Consider the following 16,780-nt stretch of genomic DNA (forward strand, 5'->3'; position numbering starts at 1 on the left):
GAAACAAAATGTCAGACCATCTACACCTTTAAACCAATCATCAGGCCGTTTTACTGGTGTTTACTGTTGCCTTTTCTGCACTGTCCAATCACAATTAAGTTCCCAGCCGCCAGTTTCCGCATTATTGACCAATCGCTAAATCAAGTAGGCGGGAGTCTATTGTGTGCTCCGTTTCTGATTGGTTGGCTCCACTACACTTCGCTGTCTCCCATCAGGCTCCGCTCCACCTAACGGGAAGGTACGACGGCTGCTTAATCTTTCATTGGAAAAAAAGGTGAAAGGCGAGACGAACGGGTATAATTTGTCTTCGGTGAGTGAGTTGTAATTAATAAACGCCTCTAGCTGGGAATGATAAAGTTCCAGACAGAGCGGTGACGTTCTTTTTCATGTGTGTTCATCACGTATTGGGTGACGGGGCTTTTCCTCTGTCATGAGACTGAGGAGGTGGGACTGATGGAGGAGCATCTGTTTGTATGGACCGAGGCCTCCGTCTGCTAGCTAGCTCCTCTGTTACACATCTTTGTACAACCGTTGTGTGTAACTTCCTCAATTCCTTTTACCGTCGAGTTATAAGTGTAACCGAACTCGATAGCTTAGCCGCATATTTAATGACTGTTCCGGTGTCACATTTCCATTCACTGGAACTTAACCAAAGTAGTCGTTAAAACAGGCCAAATGTTGCCTGTTGAGCTGCTGAATTTATATATATGTATAATATTCACATTATCATAGGTCTTAGTACTTAGGATACACTGAACTTGATGTATATTGTCTTCATTTGTACACAAAAACCTATCTATATTTAATAGTAGTACAGTTCTGTGTTGTGCATTAACAGAACCACTTTATCCATTCTGCTCTCATTTTATCTTCCAATAACTTTACTTTAGTGATACATGTGCTACCTTTAACAAAATCAGTGCAATAGTGGAATCAATGCTATAACAAAGTGCTTAACCCATAAAGACCCAGTGTTACTTTTCCAGCAGTTCCCAAATTGGCTAAAATTTGCGTAGAGGTCTTATTTCTGTCTTTGTGCATAAGAAATCAATATTAGTGAATCCCCTAAGGAACTTTGTGTTGATAAATGCAAGTTATACAAATTTACAGGATTTCAGTTCTGTTGCAACATGTTGATGGTCATATGAACTATGTTTTCAGGTCAAAAATGTCCAATTTCATCACAATTAATGCTATATCTTAACGTCACAAATGGCCAAGTTATATTTGAACTGAATTTACCTGAAAAACCAATATTCTATTCTTTTAGATTCCCCAGTTTTTCTTATAAGATTATAGACTACATATCACATGTTTTATTTTTACAGGTTCAATATGGAGTATGGTGCTGATCCATCCTGCTTATGTTACACCAATATATACATTAAAAATGTCACGTCACTTTTTAAATCAACAGTTTTCTAATAATAAGCATTTTTATAAAGAAATAACAATTCTATATTGTTATTTACTCTTTAGTATGATGATAAACTATACAATAAATAATTCTGATACTAGTTTTTGCAGAGGGATCATTTGTGGAAACGATGACATGGCTGCTGAGCATCAGTATGATGGGATCTGTAACAACCATGTCACATCCGTCCACTGCCACATTTTGTGTTTTTGTGTCAGCTGTTATTGTTTTAGATCCACAATACTAACATTTATGAATAAGAGGAGAATTAGCAATAGTAAGTATATAAGTTTATTACTAATAAAGTACTGATACTGACCAGATCATCATGGGTAATGTCACGTCCGTCCACCAGCAAAAGTTTTCACATACACGTGCTATTCAAAATCCAATATTTCTGAAAATATAGCTTCCACTGTCAAATAATATCAGTAGTCTGTGCACAAATGTATTAGCATTAATCCAACACAGTTCTATGCATTTCTTACAACTTTTTGTTTTTTTTGTTTTTTTACAAAAATGGCCACTCATTTGACGCCCTAAGTAAATTTTAGCCGAAATGAATTCTTCTCTCTATGTAACCTTATTTAAGCAATTTATCACCATTTATTATAATATTATCCTCTGTATTTTGCCTTCAGGTGTTTTCCTATATTTAATTCCCTGATCATGTAGAGCTCAGATTAAAATTAATTGTCATAATATTAGAAACAGAGAAAAATGAAGACAATGTGACTTTTTCAACAAAATTTATCAATAATTGAACATAAAACAAATGTCTCCATCCACTGTCATTGATCCAACTCCATGGGTTTTACTGGTGAATCAATGTTGTAGAAGATGACAGTGTTTCCGCAATAACTACGGAGCCTCTGAATGTCCAAGTGGGTCATATCTGATGACCATGAAAAAGTGACCAACTGCATTTTACACCAATTATTTACATGGATTGGTAGGTTTAATGGATCAGAAGTTATTAAACATTTTATATTGGTTGATGATTTTGGTCACCAGTGGTTGTTTGGATCTTTATGGGTTAAATATTACACCATCCATCTATAGAATGTTACCATAATCTAAAACTGATAAGAAATGTTGCTTCACTGGTGTAGAATCTTTTAGAAATTGTCTGCCTTAGAGAGTAAATGTGCTAAATCTTATGTACTTTCATAAATGAATAGGAAAACAAATGACAAAAGTGCTGGTTAACTGATGCTTTCAATGAATTTGATGAAGTTTTATTACATATATATTGGTTTATGCACATTTACACAATAGATTTATAAATCTTCCACTAGAAAGAACCTGTAAAGTGAATATATTGTAAAATGCAGACGGTGTTAAAGTAGAGCTGGTAGCTGCGAGACAAATGTTCCTTTTGAGTAAAAAAATCTCACATTAGTACATGTTTGAGGTACTTGAACTGAGTATTTCCATTAATTGCAAGGTTTCAAGGTTATTATCACAATAGAACACTGTAGAAAAGTTTGGTTTTTTTCAGCAAAATGCATTAACTAAAGATAAAACTGTGTCTGCAACCACTGGACATGTCAAACTACATAGGTTCTATTGGTGACTCTATGTTGAACAAGATTATTGCATTTCCACATTCACTACGGAGCCTCTGAATGTCCAAATGTATCATATTTGATGATGAAAAGCTGAGAACCTACTTTTCATCTTAATTATCTGCATGTGTTAATAGGATTAGTGGTACAAAACTTATCAAATATTTCAGATCTGTAGAGGCTTTTGGTCTCTGGTGGCTGTTTAGGACTTGATCCATTAAAATCACTCAAAATTTAGAGAAAAAGCTGGAACCTGTAGAACCAAAGGAAAACCCTAATCTGTAATGTAATACTTCTACTCCACCTCATCTCAGAAGCAACTCCTGCACTTTTTTATTTCACTACATCTATTTCAAGCAACTTCAGTGCCTCTGCTGGTTCATTTTATGAAATAAAAATAAACGAGTAAATGATGATGTGTTGTAGATTAATAGTATATACAATAACTTAAATGAGCATGGCTGTTACTAGATTCAGATTCAGATTTATTAATTGTCATTCAATAAAACATCCCAGATGCTGTTACAGAACGAAACTGCAAAATGCATAGCATGAAATAAAACACACAAAAGATTTTAAAAATGCCACATTAACATAAACGTATTAATACATAAATGATTATATTGTAGCAAAATTATTCTGCAATGGGCTATCCTCCACTTTAACTCTGGTTTTTGAGTGCTTTATTGACAGAAATGTGTAACAACTAAAATTTACATATCTAATTGTCTGTTCTTAAACTTTTTATAAATAACAAAATAATCTCCAAGAAAATGAAAAAGCGAAACAATCAGAAAAAGCAAACAAAAAATGGTACTTAAGGTATATTTTGGTATAAGTAAGGATTTGAATGTTGGATCTTTACTTATAATTATTTTCATACTGTGGTGTTACTACTTTTACAGCAGTAAAAGACACAAATACTTCCTCCACAACTGAATCTCTGTAGGTGGATTATAGTGTTTTATGGTACACAATTTGAGATTATTTTAAGAATGTAATACAGTGCACAGCCCTCTTCTCTTATACTGCAGGATATGCTTTTTTCTGACCATTCCTTATGCATTATCCAGAGCATGAAAGTTGCTTTTATGTTCCACGATGCCCGTCATGTGAGTGGAGGAATGCTCGTAGGTCTGGAACAGTACAGGAAGTTTCCCTGGGGATTGAAGGAATCCAGACTGGGCGGTCTTGGGTTTATTTTAGGTTTGGGCCCCACTGAGAATATGGTATCATTAATGATGTGATATTATTAGGCTTTTTCAGTGGTTTAGCCTTTGTTTTAATTGGGTTCCTTACATTGACAGGATTTATTTCACTTTATTTGGTAACAGTGCTTTATGATTGAAGACATAAGATATCATTGTGTTTGCAGGATTCCCGCGGAGTCTTAAAAGTCTTGAATTTCCAAATCTGCCTTTAATACCTTAAAAAACTCTTTAGAAGGTATTCAGTTTGATATGGTAGGTCTAAAGTTATGTTGCCATAAAGTTATTGGCTGTATTGTGTTTAAATATGTCTGGGAAATATCCAAGCAGCAAAGAAAGTAACATTAGTCTACTTAGTTCCACCCGTTCCAACCCGACAATTTATATATAAATTAGGAAACAATTATTGCTAACTTTGCAACCCCTGATGAGAAATGACTCGAAATGGTAGGAATCAAGGCATTGGAGTAAACAAATCATTTTCCTACAGTCTAGGAACGAATTTTTGCCAGTATGGCGGTGCAATGGGCATTAAATTCTGTTCTAAGTAGTCTTAAAAAGTCTTAAATTTAACTCGTAGACACCTGTAGAAGCCCTGTGTTTGAAATTGACTCCCTGTATTTTTCTCTTATAATCATCCCAAAGTCTGCAGTAAGCTAACATGTCCATGATTTGTTTGTATTATTTTTCTCTGCAGCCTCTCGGCCTGCAGCCAGAATGATCCACAGCCTGTTCCTAGTCAACGCCTCAGGGGACATTTTCCTGGAGAAGCACTGGAAGAGCGTGGTCAGCCGCTCCGTGTGCGACTACTTCTTTGAGGCCCAGGAACGAGCCACTGAGCCGGAGAACGTCCCACCTGTGATCCCCACGCCGCACCACTACCTTATCAGTGTGCTCCGACATCGCATCTATTTCGTCGCCGTCATCCAGAGTGAGGTCCCTCCGCTTTTCGTCATCGAGTTCCTGCACAGAGTTGTCGACACATTCCAGGTCTTCCAGTCTCCATGCACACTTGTCTTAAATGACATTTCTCATGCTTTTCTTGTCTGCTTTTGATATGATTTATAAAACCCCTTCTCTGTGTCTGTGTTCTTTGTTGTCAGGACTATTTTGGAGTGTGTACAGAGGCGGCTATCAAGGACAATGTGGTTGTGGTCTATGAGTTACTTGAGGAAATGCTAGACAATGGTTTTCCACTGGCGACAGAGTCCAACATCCTTAAAGAGCTTATTAAGCCCCCCACTATCCTCCGCACAATGGTTAACACTATCACAGGTACAGTTCATTCCCCACACTTTGTATCAAACAAACCAAACATTTTTAAGATTCAAGACGTTTATTGCCATATACACAGCAGAAACACAGAGGATACACTGGGTAATTGTGGGATAGTCCACTATAACTCTACCTTACTTGTTTGTTTTATTTTATTTTAATTGAATTTTTTTAAATTTTATTTTATATGTATGTACCAAACCACTGAAGCAAATTCCTAGTAATGTGAACCCTATTTACTTACATGGCAATAAACATGATTCTAATTCTGTAATGAAATTCTTACTTTGAGAATTCTTTTTGCACAATTGAAACAACATCTAAAGTAGACTAAAATAAAGGAGTAAATATAACTCTAAGCATAGAAAATAAATCAAATAAAGTGAGTACCATGTAGAAAAGGGTAGAATGCTCACGGTGGTAAAGCATTCAGAATATGCAAATATTGTTTATGTTCTATAAACGTGCAAAGGATGTGTGCAGATGTCACACTGTCAATATTTAGAGGACATTTAGATGTTCACAAGCTGACTTTTGTGTCAACTGTCAGATAAATATTAAACAACAGAAAGAGGATTGCAGACGTTGAGTAATAAAGTGCTCAAGTTATATTCACACTTTACAAATTCACTACCAGTCATCAGCCTGAATACAGAAATCAGATTTATGGAGACCACCGCATGGGTTTGTTATTTCACATTTATGTTTTCCAGGTAGCACCAATGTGGGTGAACAGCTCCCTACAGGCCAGCTGTCAGTGGTACCATGGCGACGCACTGGGGTCAAGTACACCAACAATGAAGCTTATTTCGATGTGGTGGAGGAGATTGATGCTATCATTGATAAATCAGGTATTGCTGAATTTGTAATGAAAACACTCGCTAAACCCACTTTTATTAATCTTTGGTACATTTATTTGTGTATTTGGACCATAATAGTTCATAAAGTTTGAATTTGAACCCTCCATGTGCTGCAAAGCTATCTTTATGTTCATTTTGGCAAAAAAACGAGTGGATTTCGACAACCCATTTCAAGTCCTGCTTAATTTGTTACATCTTTAACTAGTTACATCATGACATTTGCACATATAAGGTCAAGACTTCCAGTGAACATTTCTCCGAATACGGTATAATTGTTTGTCAGCAGCAGTGGTGGTAGTCCATACTGAAAATTAGGGATGTCACGATCCGGTCTAAAGATCTGTATTGGCTGCCAATCTTGCATTTTTTAGGAGATCGGATCGGATTTAGTCACGAGATCAGGCCGATCCGGACCATTCTCAAAGGTAGGGAGAAGGAAAATTAGCTGCTCAACAGCAGTAGGCTTAGAGGAATTAGTGAAGCGTCCGTAAGTTTCACTTTCACTTCAAGGTCTGGTAGTGATGCGCAAGTCGGTTTTTTTTCAGATCTTTTGTGGAATTATTTGACCCGGCTGGACATGCTCCACAAATAATCTGTCATTCTTTTCACCCGACCTGCGAGTAATCCGCTGATTCACACATCACTAACGTACAGTGCAGAATGCACCCCCATATAATATCTGGACGGACCTGTCCATATACCGGCTACAGCAGTGGCAAACATATGGCCCACCGGCCAAAACTGCCCTGCCAAAGGTTCTAATTTGCCCCACAGTATGAATTTGGAAAGTGTAAAAATTATACTGAAGTTATTAAGAGTCAAAGGTATCATACTTATTTTAGTTCGGGTTCCACATTCAGCCCAATTGTGATCTCAAGTAAAATAGTAGCATAATAACCTCTAAATAATGACTCCAAATTTAAATCAAAATTTTATTGTAAAAAGTTGGTATTGGTATTGGCAAAACTAATCCTGAAAAAAATCAGATCAGAAGCAAAAAAAATCCAGTGTTCATACGTCACAGTCAAGACATCACTACTGAAAATATGTCCAAGCTTCGAGCTGATTACCTTAAATGTTCAGTTTTTGGTCGTATTAACGAACACAAGTGACTGAATGGGACAGAGCAGCAAGGTCAACAACCTGGAGGGGTGGGGCGTGAAGTGGCTCATTTGCATTTAAAGGGCCAGCGCTCACAATGACCTTTCTGGTGTCATTACTCAGAAATAGGGTTGAAGATGGACCTGTGGAGTTGAATTAATGAAGAATTCAGACCCAAGCATAGCATTTACAGTTAATGTAGACCACAGGGAAATGTTTTAAAATGCATAATTCCATTTAAACAAGCAAAATATCACTTCTTTAAATAGTCATAATGTGACTTTCTCCCTTCACCTTCTCTTTCAGGCTCTACTATCACGGCAGAAATTCAGGGAGTTATTGATGCCTGTGTGAAACTGACCGGCATGCCCGACCTCACGCTGTCATTTATGGTGTGTTTTTCCACTTCATGATTTTCTATTTGTGTGAAGTAAAACAGTGAGTTGATAGTTGACTGATAATACATGATTAGATTAGAAAAGAGTATGTCTGTAATGCGTCAATACAGTTGTAATAAGGTGGAACACAAAAATAGGGGTAATTTTTACAGGTCAAGAAAAAAGTTGTTGTTATCCTCTTCCTCTGTTTTGCAGAATCCTCGGCTGCTTGATGATGTCAGTTTCCACCCGTGTGTTCGGTTCAAGCGCTGGGAAGCTGAGCGGATCCTCTCTTTTATCCCACCTGATGGAAACTTCCGGTTACTTTCCTACCACGTCAGCTCTCAGAAGTTAGTGTTCATACGTCACACTCAAGACATATAGGGACAAAAACCTCTTATATTAAGTCTTTTTTGTGAAACGTTGCCCACACATGCTGCATATACCTTATGTAACTGTGCTTTATGAGGGACATGGTTCGAGCTGACTCATGTTCTCTGCTTTCTGTCTTTTTCCGCAGCCTGGTGGCCATCCCAGTGTATGTAAAACACAACATCACCTTTCGCGAGGGAAGCTCCCAGGGGCGTTTTGACTTGACCCTGGGTCCCAAACAGACGATGGGTAAGGCTGTGGAGTCAGTCCTGGTTAGCAGCCAGCTACCACGGGGCGTCCTCAACGCCAACCTCAACCCCTCACAGGGAACGTACACCTTCGACCCAGTCACAAAGGTACACAACACTCTCCATATCTGCAACAGAAGGAATGACCTGGGTCTGGAAATTCAATTCAAGTCAATACTTTATTGTCGTTGTATAAAAACACAGTGACATGGTAGAAGAGCATTAACATATCCAACATGCTTTAAGTCGTATGCTTATAATTTGATATTTGGGATCTTTAAAAAATTTAAAACAAATCTGTTCATCCTTTTCTTTACAGTATTGTATCTAAAACTAACTGTTGCTCTTGAAGATGCTCTTTTTCTATCGGTCTACGGTGTGGTGAAACCTTCCTGTTTTGCTTTGACCAGATGTTGTCTTGGGATGTTGGGAAGATCAACCCTCAGAAGCTCCCAAGTCTGAAGGGCACCATGAGCCTGCAGGCTGGGGCCTCGAAGCCGGACGAGAACCCCACTATCAACATCCAGTTCAAGATCCAACAGATGGCCATCTCAGGTACACACAGTCATCACAGTCTCCACCTGTAGATATCATCTTAACCTGTATTTGTTCAGTCTGCGACACCCAGCAACCAGCCTGTTTAAGTAACTCAAACTAAACACACAGCAGCAGAATCAGCTGATAACCACATGATCCTCCCAGTCTGTGTGCGTGGTATGAACCCGACCACCAGATGGCGCCAAATACAATGAAATACACTTCCTCACATGATGTGAGACTCATCTCATGATTTTGGGATGTGATTCACTGGAGCAGTATCTGGGATAATGAAAGATTTACTAAATGCAGATCTGGATAAATTCATAATGTTGTTGACTCAATGTAATGTGTCATCATTTAATATACATATGTTATTTGTCATTATGGGTATTTTAACTCTTTAAAGTCTTAAAATACCTTAAATACAATTTTGACAATTCTCAAAATATAATTGGATCATGACGTTATGCATTGACATGGAACCAACCATTAATGAATTTGTTTAGTGATGCTTGCCTTGTGTGTCATGGTGTTTTTCATTTTAATATAGCATTTTCTTCTGACGAGAAACACCTACAAATTATACATTAAGTTGAAATTGTTAAATGCTAATCTGATCTAATTTGATAAGTGCAAGTTAAGTAAAGTGTGATTCTAGAGTAACGTTTTTAATGTTTGATTAAAGGCTGATGAAAATAATAAAAATCACTGCACTGAAATTCTATAATTAGAAACATTTATAAACTGAATAAAGGTATTATTGGCATATGAATAGTCAGAAAAGCTTAAAGCTGTCATGGACTTGAAGTACAGTGGTGGAAAAAAGGAAAATTCCAAAACAAATACAATTCCAAAAAAAAAAAAAAGATTTATTGTTAACAGAAGAAAATAACAAGCTAAATTCTTGACAGTTTCAACATGTGGATGTGTTTGATTTTCTTGCTGAATCATCCAGTTTTGACCTTGACGGAACAGAGCACGTGCAGAAGGAGCATGTGGGTTTGGAGAATGGAACAACACTTGGCAGAGTTCAACAACTTTAGGGTGATTCTTAATGGGATCTTAAATCATAAATGCAGGAGCTGTCCAAAAAACTTTTTTTTCCCACTACTGCAAGTGTGAGATGGCATTAATAATGGCCTTTAAGGTAAACCGTGTATCAGGTCTTGTTTTCTGTTGGTAAGTAGACTGTCCTGAGTGACTGTTAAAACAAAAATGGACTGAATATAGAGAGCAAGTAGTGAAATACAGCAACAAAACATTATCTTTTGTTTGTTTCACTGTGGTTATGCTCTAAAACAAATGCACTCAAAAGAAATGTTTAGACTCAACAAAAACAAGTTTCCATTAGTCTTTTTGGATTGTGCCAACTTCATCTGAAATGACATTGAACCAACACACAATATTACGTTATAGGAATTAGCTTTTCCTCTACAGTCAAACATAACTGTTTGCTTAAAGGAACATTTTTAAGTTGATAACTAAAAAAATACCTTGCCTCAACTAGCTTTACTGTAGTATTGTAAAGCAATTTAATATGTTGTATAGTTAGTTACAATAATAAAGGACACAGATCTGTAGCTGAAACTCACAAAATCAGAATCATCTTCATTTGTAAACATCATCATCAAACTTCATTCTTTGGCGGCAAATGTTGTCTCTCTAGTAAATTATAAACACAAGATATCATCAAAAACTGTAAGAAAAGAAAAATAAGAAAAAAATAAACTCTACATACATAAGGACATGGTATCAACTTATCTACAGTTTTTGTCAATTTTTTAAAGTGACTGTTATGGGAAAGAAGCTAGCTAATGGCTAATTATAATTAATTTCTTAACCCTACATCACAATATGAAGGCTTTTAGTCAATACGCCGGTGGTCGGATAATGAGTTCTGCTAATATTTTGCGTCACCAGGGCTGAAGGTGAATCGTCTGGACATGTACGGTGAGAAGTACAAACCTTTCAAAGGCATCAAGTACATGACGAAGGCTGGCAAGTTCCAGGTCCGGACATAAAGACTACTGCTCTGAGACAACCGGACCAAAACCACCACAGGACTGAGGGGTGATGTGGCGGGGGGGACGGGGAGTTGGTACATTCCCTTGGTATATGCATTTCAGGATTTACCTACATACACTGGAGGCTCCTTGTAGCAGTTGAAAGTGGACCATTTCACCCAGAGAACACAGGAAGGGTCAGATATTCAGTAAATATGTTGGAGCTTTGACTGAATCTGCACATTGAAACCAGCTTAATGATACATAATGTTATGTTTGCACCATTTTTCACTGATAATTTCAGTCTTGCGTCCAATGAAAACCAAATATTTGCCTGTAAAGTAAATGCCCGCTGGGGTTTGGTCAGGTTAAGTTCAGGCTGCTTTAGTTGAGAAACTGGTCCGTCCACCTCTTTTCCTCACGGTATTTCATTATCAGTATGTTTATCTGGATATAGGCGTGTCAGTGACTTCCATTCAGGACAATAATAATGCTGGATGTTTGACCAACAGTACTAAATTGTGAATGTGTGGGTTATGTAATACGGCCTTTTCTCTTGTCAGAAAACCTCTGCATCAAAGAGAATTACCTCACAGTGCAGTAATACACCAAATACTGAAGACACCAGAGGCAGTGTCTGAAAGTTTTTCCTGTTAAGCCTCTACTGTTCACATAAACTACTGATGAATATTGTTCTGTTTTTCCCTTTTTGTGTACTTTTTAGGGTAAGAGCCCTGTTACCACTTTTTTTTTTTTTTTTTTTTAACTTCCCCTTAGCCTCTTCCCACACCTTTGTCATTTTTTTCTGTGTTTTTGATTGAAATTCATATTTTCTCAATTTCATACTTGACCATTTTTGTCCTCAACACTGGAACATAACATGAGAATGTGAAACTGAAGCCGTCCTCATGAGAAAATCATGGATTTTCTCATCTGTGTGAAGTGAACTGGGTGTTAAGATGAGCTGTTCATTAGGAAGATTGTTCTTGTCAGGTACATGCTCTCCTTTTTATTCAAGTTATTTATTAATCATAGGAGATGATAAATTCTGTCATTAAATTATTGAAAGCTTCTGAATCAGCACCTTCTGAATTAATTAGACCAAGGGATGCTACTGAATATATTGCAAATTTAAAAAAAAAAAAAAAGGTTAAAAAACTTAAAGGGGTCATATTTTGCTAAACCCACTTTTATTCGTCTTTGGTTCATTTATTTGTGTATTTGGACCCTAATAGTTCATAAAGTTTGAATTTGAACCCTCCAGGTGCTGCAAAGCTATCTTTATATTCATTTTGGCAAAAATCTAGTGGATTTCTACAACTTGTTTCAATTCCTTCTTAATTTGTTACGTCTATAGGTAGTTACGTCATGACATTAGCACATATAAGATAAAGACTTCCGACGAACATTTCTCAGAGTACGACATAATTGTTTATCAGCAGCAGCGGTTGTAAAAACTGAAAATATGTCCAAACTTTGAGCTGATGAGCTAAAATGTTCAGCTGTTGGTTGAACAGGACAGAGCAGCACAGCCAACAACCTGGAGGGGGCGGGGCCTGAAGCGGCTCATGTGCATTTAAAGGGACAGCACTCAAAATGACCTTTCTGGTGTCATTACTCAGAAATATTGCTGAAGATGGACCTGTGGAGTTGAATTAATGAAGAATTCAGACCCAAGCATAGTATTTACAGTTTATGTAGACCACAGGGAAATGTTTTAAAATGCACAATTCCATTTAAAAAAAGCAAAATATCACTCCTTTAAGCTAGCCCATTATCCTTTTCTAAATCATCATCTCATTGCATCTCAAACCCTGGAGCCAGAGAAACTGTATACATTTTAATGTCTTAATCGTGAATACACTTTACATAGAAACACATCATTATGTCACCATGGCAGCTGAGCTGGATGTAGCAGCAGGAGGGCGAATGTGATGCATACATGCCTCTGCTGAAACCACTCCACCGACACATTCAGGCCTCCTACAGTTTGGCACCTTGGATTATAGCTGCTACAAATGTGGTGTTACCAACTCAAAAAGATGTTCAACTGTATTCTGGTGTAATGGCCAAGGCACCCCAGAGGAAATGAAGGTTTGCATTTTGTGTTTACAGCATTTTGTTTGTGTGTTTGTTCAACAGCCTCCAATGGAGTGTGGTAATGGTGTAAAAATAAAGATTTGATGTGTTATACAAGTGATCTACGTAATCATGTATGGAACTTTCAGTATGTGTGGCAGGTAATGGACTTTTAGAAATAGCACCAGGATGCATACACAGTTACCCATAAAGTTGGAATAAAATATTTTTACCTCTTCGTGGAATGATTGTGACAATGTGATGTATTCTTTGTAGATTAAGTATAACTGGGACTCCAACTTTATGGGCAACAGTGAATTAACACCGTAAATGTACACTTTATAACAGGGGTGTCAAACTCATTTTAGTTCAGGGGCCACATTCAGCTAAATTTAATCTAAAGTGGGCCAGAAAATAATAACAATATATAAATAATGTCAACTCCTAATTTTTCTCTATGTTTTAGACTGAAAAAAGTTCATTTACATTATGAAAAGGTTTACATTTACAAACTATCCTTCCAAAAGATGTGAATAACATGAACAATCTGAAAAAAATAAGTGTAATTTTAGCAATATTCTGCCTCAGTTTATCATTTATACAGTACATGTACATTATAACTTACGGACCACAGTGGATCTACAAATGCACAAAACATTTAATAACAGGCAGAATATTGTTAAAATTGTATTTACTTTTCTTAAGATATTTCCGGTTGTTCATATTTTTTCAGATTATTCACATTTTTTGCAAAATTATACTTTGTTTTAGTGTAAATACTTGAAAATATTTACATTTACAAAGAGAAACATTTGGAGTTGTCATTTTTTATATGTTATGATAGTATTTTACTGGTCCTGCCCACTTGAGATTGAATTAGTCTGAAAGTGGAACCTGAACTAAAAGGATTGTTAATATCGTCAGTGAAATTTTTGCATTTCACAAATTCATCCCAAGGGCCAAACTGGACCCTTTGGCGGGCCGGATTTGGCCCCCGGGCCGCATGTTTGAAACTTGTGCTTTATAACAAGCTATATAGAAATGTCTCATGATGGTTTCTTTCTTTCTTTCTTTCTTTCTTTCTTTCTTTCTTTCTTTCTTTCTTTCTTTTTATTTGTTTCGAGCCGAAGGACAAAAAAAATGTTTGTACAAGGAAATAATGGCAGAGCAAATAAATTAATAAATAGAGGTGATCAAGATATAGCAATTACCATGTACATTTGTAATAACAAAATGAATTCAATATGTATTGCTCGAAAAAGGAGTGGGAAGAAGAAAACGTATTAAATCCCACCCCTACCTCTCATTTACACAACATAACACATTACTTTTACTTCCTTAAGGATAAGATTACATTCAGTTGAAGATGTAACATTAATTCCTGTTGCTCACCACAAACTAATAATCAAATCACTGTTTCTTTGTGTAAAATCTTCACACTGGATCATTAATTTAGGAGTGTTACTTCACTCTTAATATGTGTGTTGAAGATGGCTTCTGTTCATTATAGTTTGATGTAGCCTCTCTTGAAGAACAAACTCATGTTCTAATGCACTTTTTCAGTTTGGATTTTGGATTAACCCATAAAGACCCAGAGCTACTTTTGTGGCACTTTTCAAATTTTTCTCTATATTTAACCTTTTTTAAGTGATTTATTACCATTTATTATAATATTATCCTCTTTGTTTTGTGTTTTTTTCAGTGAAAATCAGGTATTTTCCTATAATTAATTAACAATTCATGTAGATGTTCATAAAAGCTCAGTTTAAAGTTGAGGGTTATCATATTAAAAACAGAGAAAACTGAAGAAAAAGTGACTTATTCACAAAGATATGCATAACAGAATCTAAAAACAAGCATTTCCATCCACTGTCATTGATCCAACTCTATGGGTTTTACTGGTGAATCAATGTTGTAGAGGATGACAGTGTTTCCACGGTAACTACGCAGCCTCTGAACGTCCAAATGGGTCATATTTGATGACCATGAAAAGATAACAAACTATTTTACACTAATTATTTACATGTATTTATAGAATTAGTGGTTCAGAAATGATTAAACACTTTAGATCAGTAGATGGTTTTGGTTGTCAGTGGCTGTTCGGGCCTTTATGGGTTAAATCAACTACAATCAGACTATCAATTAATTTAATTGCTTGACTTGTAGTGCTATTTATGACCACTAGGGGGTGCAATAACCTTTATACCTTTGATAACCAGATCAAAAGTTAAACAACTTTATATAATTTAACAATACTGGACAACTGTTCTTACAGAGAGGCTGTAGGAATCTGAAGTAATTAATCCATTTAATTCAATAGCAAAAAATAAATAAATAAATAAAAAATCTTCATCTGGTTTTTACATTAGATCCAATGCTGTTCTTTTTACAAATGATCTCAAATAAAAACTTCTGGACTCCAGCTAATCCATTAATTTGTGTATAAAATAAATGAACATTCCTTAATTCATAGTCAAACATCGTTAGTGTTGGATTCATAATATCACTACCCCATCTTATTACATGTGTTACACCTTATTTTAAATTGGTACCTATGTATTTATTATTATGTAATGCCACTACTTCCAAAGATGCCTCCATCCCACAGTTTAGCAACCTGGAAAGTACACAGTAAACAACAGAGTGTAAATTTAAAGTCGTAGAGAGTTGACTTTAACTCTATTTCAGATGACATTTGGTCCCACTCAAAATTTTAAAATGTACTCAATGGCAGTGGTTCCCAACCTTTTTTTGGCTCATGACCCCAATTTAAAGTCACAAATTTCTGACGACCCAAGACATTAAAAACAGAGTCTTTTTTTGGTAAAATTAATTTGTTTTTGATCATGTAATAGTTTGCTATACTATGTTGCAAATAAATGTTCATTTCAGACGACATTTAGTCTATGTAATGTATATTATGATGGACGGAGGCAGAAAAGCCAGGTGTAGATTACTGCACAAAGTGAGAATTTTATTTTCCTTGGTCAGGATATGTACAGTCAGTCCAGCTTGGATTTTTAAGGCTGACAATTAATACTGAACAAACAAGAACTCAAACTATGAATTATGAAAGAGCTGCAGCATCTGAAACTGACCACAATGAACATTTGAAAGATAAACAGAACCACAGTGCTTCAGTTTCAGCTTCACAGTTTGTCATGTCTTTTATATTTCTAATTGTCTCTCTCAACTCACCATATATTTTTTATTCATTATTTTTATCAATTACTAGAAATTTTAGGCAACCGTATTTGAATTCCAGGCGACCCCATGTGGGATCCCAACCCCAAGATTGAGAAACACTGCTCTATGGCCAGTGTCAAATTTTCAGCATTAATTCTACTCAATTCAGTGTCAAAATTAACAATGAAATGTGTAAAAATATTTAACACTATGGTATTAAATCACAGTGTTTAACACTGTGATTTAACACTGTTAAGAGTAATATATTACACTTTTTTGAGTTATTTTACTCCAAATTTAGTTTAAAATGTCTCTATAATGTTTTAATATGTATTTCTCAGCAGTGTTATTTTCTTCACTTATTTGCACATTATGCTAATATTGTAACAATGTAGAATTGTAATGGTCCTCAAGGTAGGGGTCGCAATGAGAGTAAGTCTGCTCTATGGGTTTCATTGACTCTGGGATGTGCTTACTTTTAAAAAGAACAAAGATGTACATGTTTGAAATAATACTGTAGCTTCACAGTGAAAATCAGCCAGTTCT

At 36.1% G+C, this 16,780-nt stretch overlaps 1 protein-coding gene across 1 annotated transcript; it reads left to right on the top strand.

Moving 5' to 3' along the window:
- Positions 1-206: 206 nt before the first annotated feature.
- On the top strand, positions 207-12,101 carry ap3m2 (adaptor related protein complex 3 subunit mu 2). Its single transcript, XM_030143848.1, has 9 exons — positions 207-310; positions 4,891-5,183; positions 5,297-5,468; positions 6,182-6,319; positions 7,736-7,821; positions 8,023-8,156; positions 8,327-8,534; positions 8,837-8,981; positions 10,887-12,101. Exons 2-9 carry the CDS (start codon positions 4,911-4,913, stop codon positions 10,985-10,987), a joined length of 1,257 nt encoding a protein of 418 aa, XP_029999708.1. The 5' UTR covers positions 207-310; positions 4,891-4,910; the 3' UTR covers positions 10,988-12,101.
- The last annotated feature ends 4,679 nt before the right edge of the window (positions 12,102-16,780 follow it).

This window comes from Sphaeramia orbicularis, chromosome 9, assembly GCF_902148855.1.
Source record: "Sphaeramia orbicularis chromosome 9, fSphaOr1.1, whole genome shotgun sequence".
NCBI lineage: Eukaryota > Metazoa > Chordata > Actinopteri > Kurtiformes > Apogonidae > Sphaeramia > Sphaeramia orbicularis.

Excerpts from the sequence above, each read along its gene's own strand:
- ap3m2 (XM_030143848.1), top strand. The coding sequence starts at position 4,911 with ATGATCCACAGCCTGTTCCTAGTCAACGCCTCAGGGGACATTTTCCTG. Across the intron at positions 6,320-7,735 it reads TGCTATCATTGATAAATCAG|GCTCTACTATCACGGCAGAA; the intron begins GTATTGCTGAAT and ends CTTCTCTTTCAG. Across the intron at positions 8,982-10,886 it reads CCAACAGATGGCCATCTCAG|GGCTGAAGGTGAATCGTCTG; the intron begins GTACACACAGTC and ends TTGCGTCACCAG.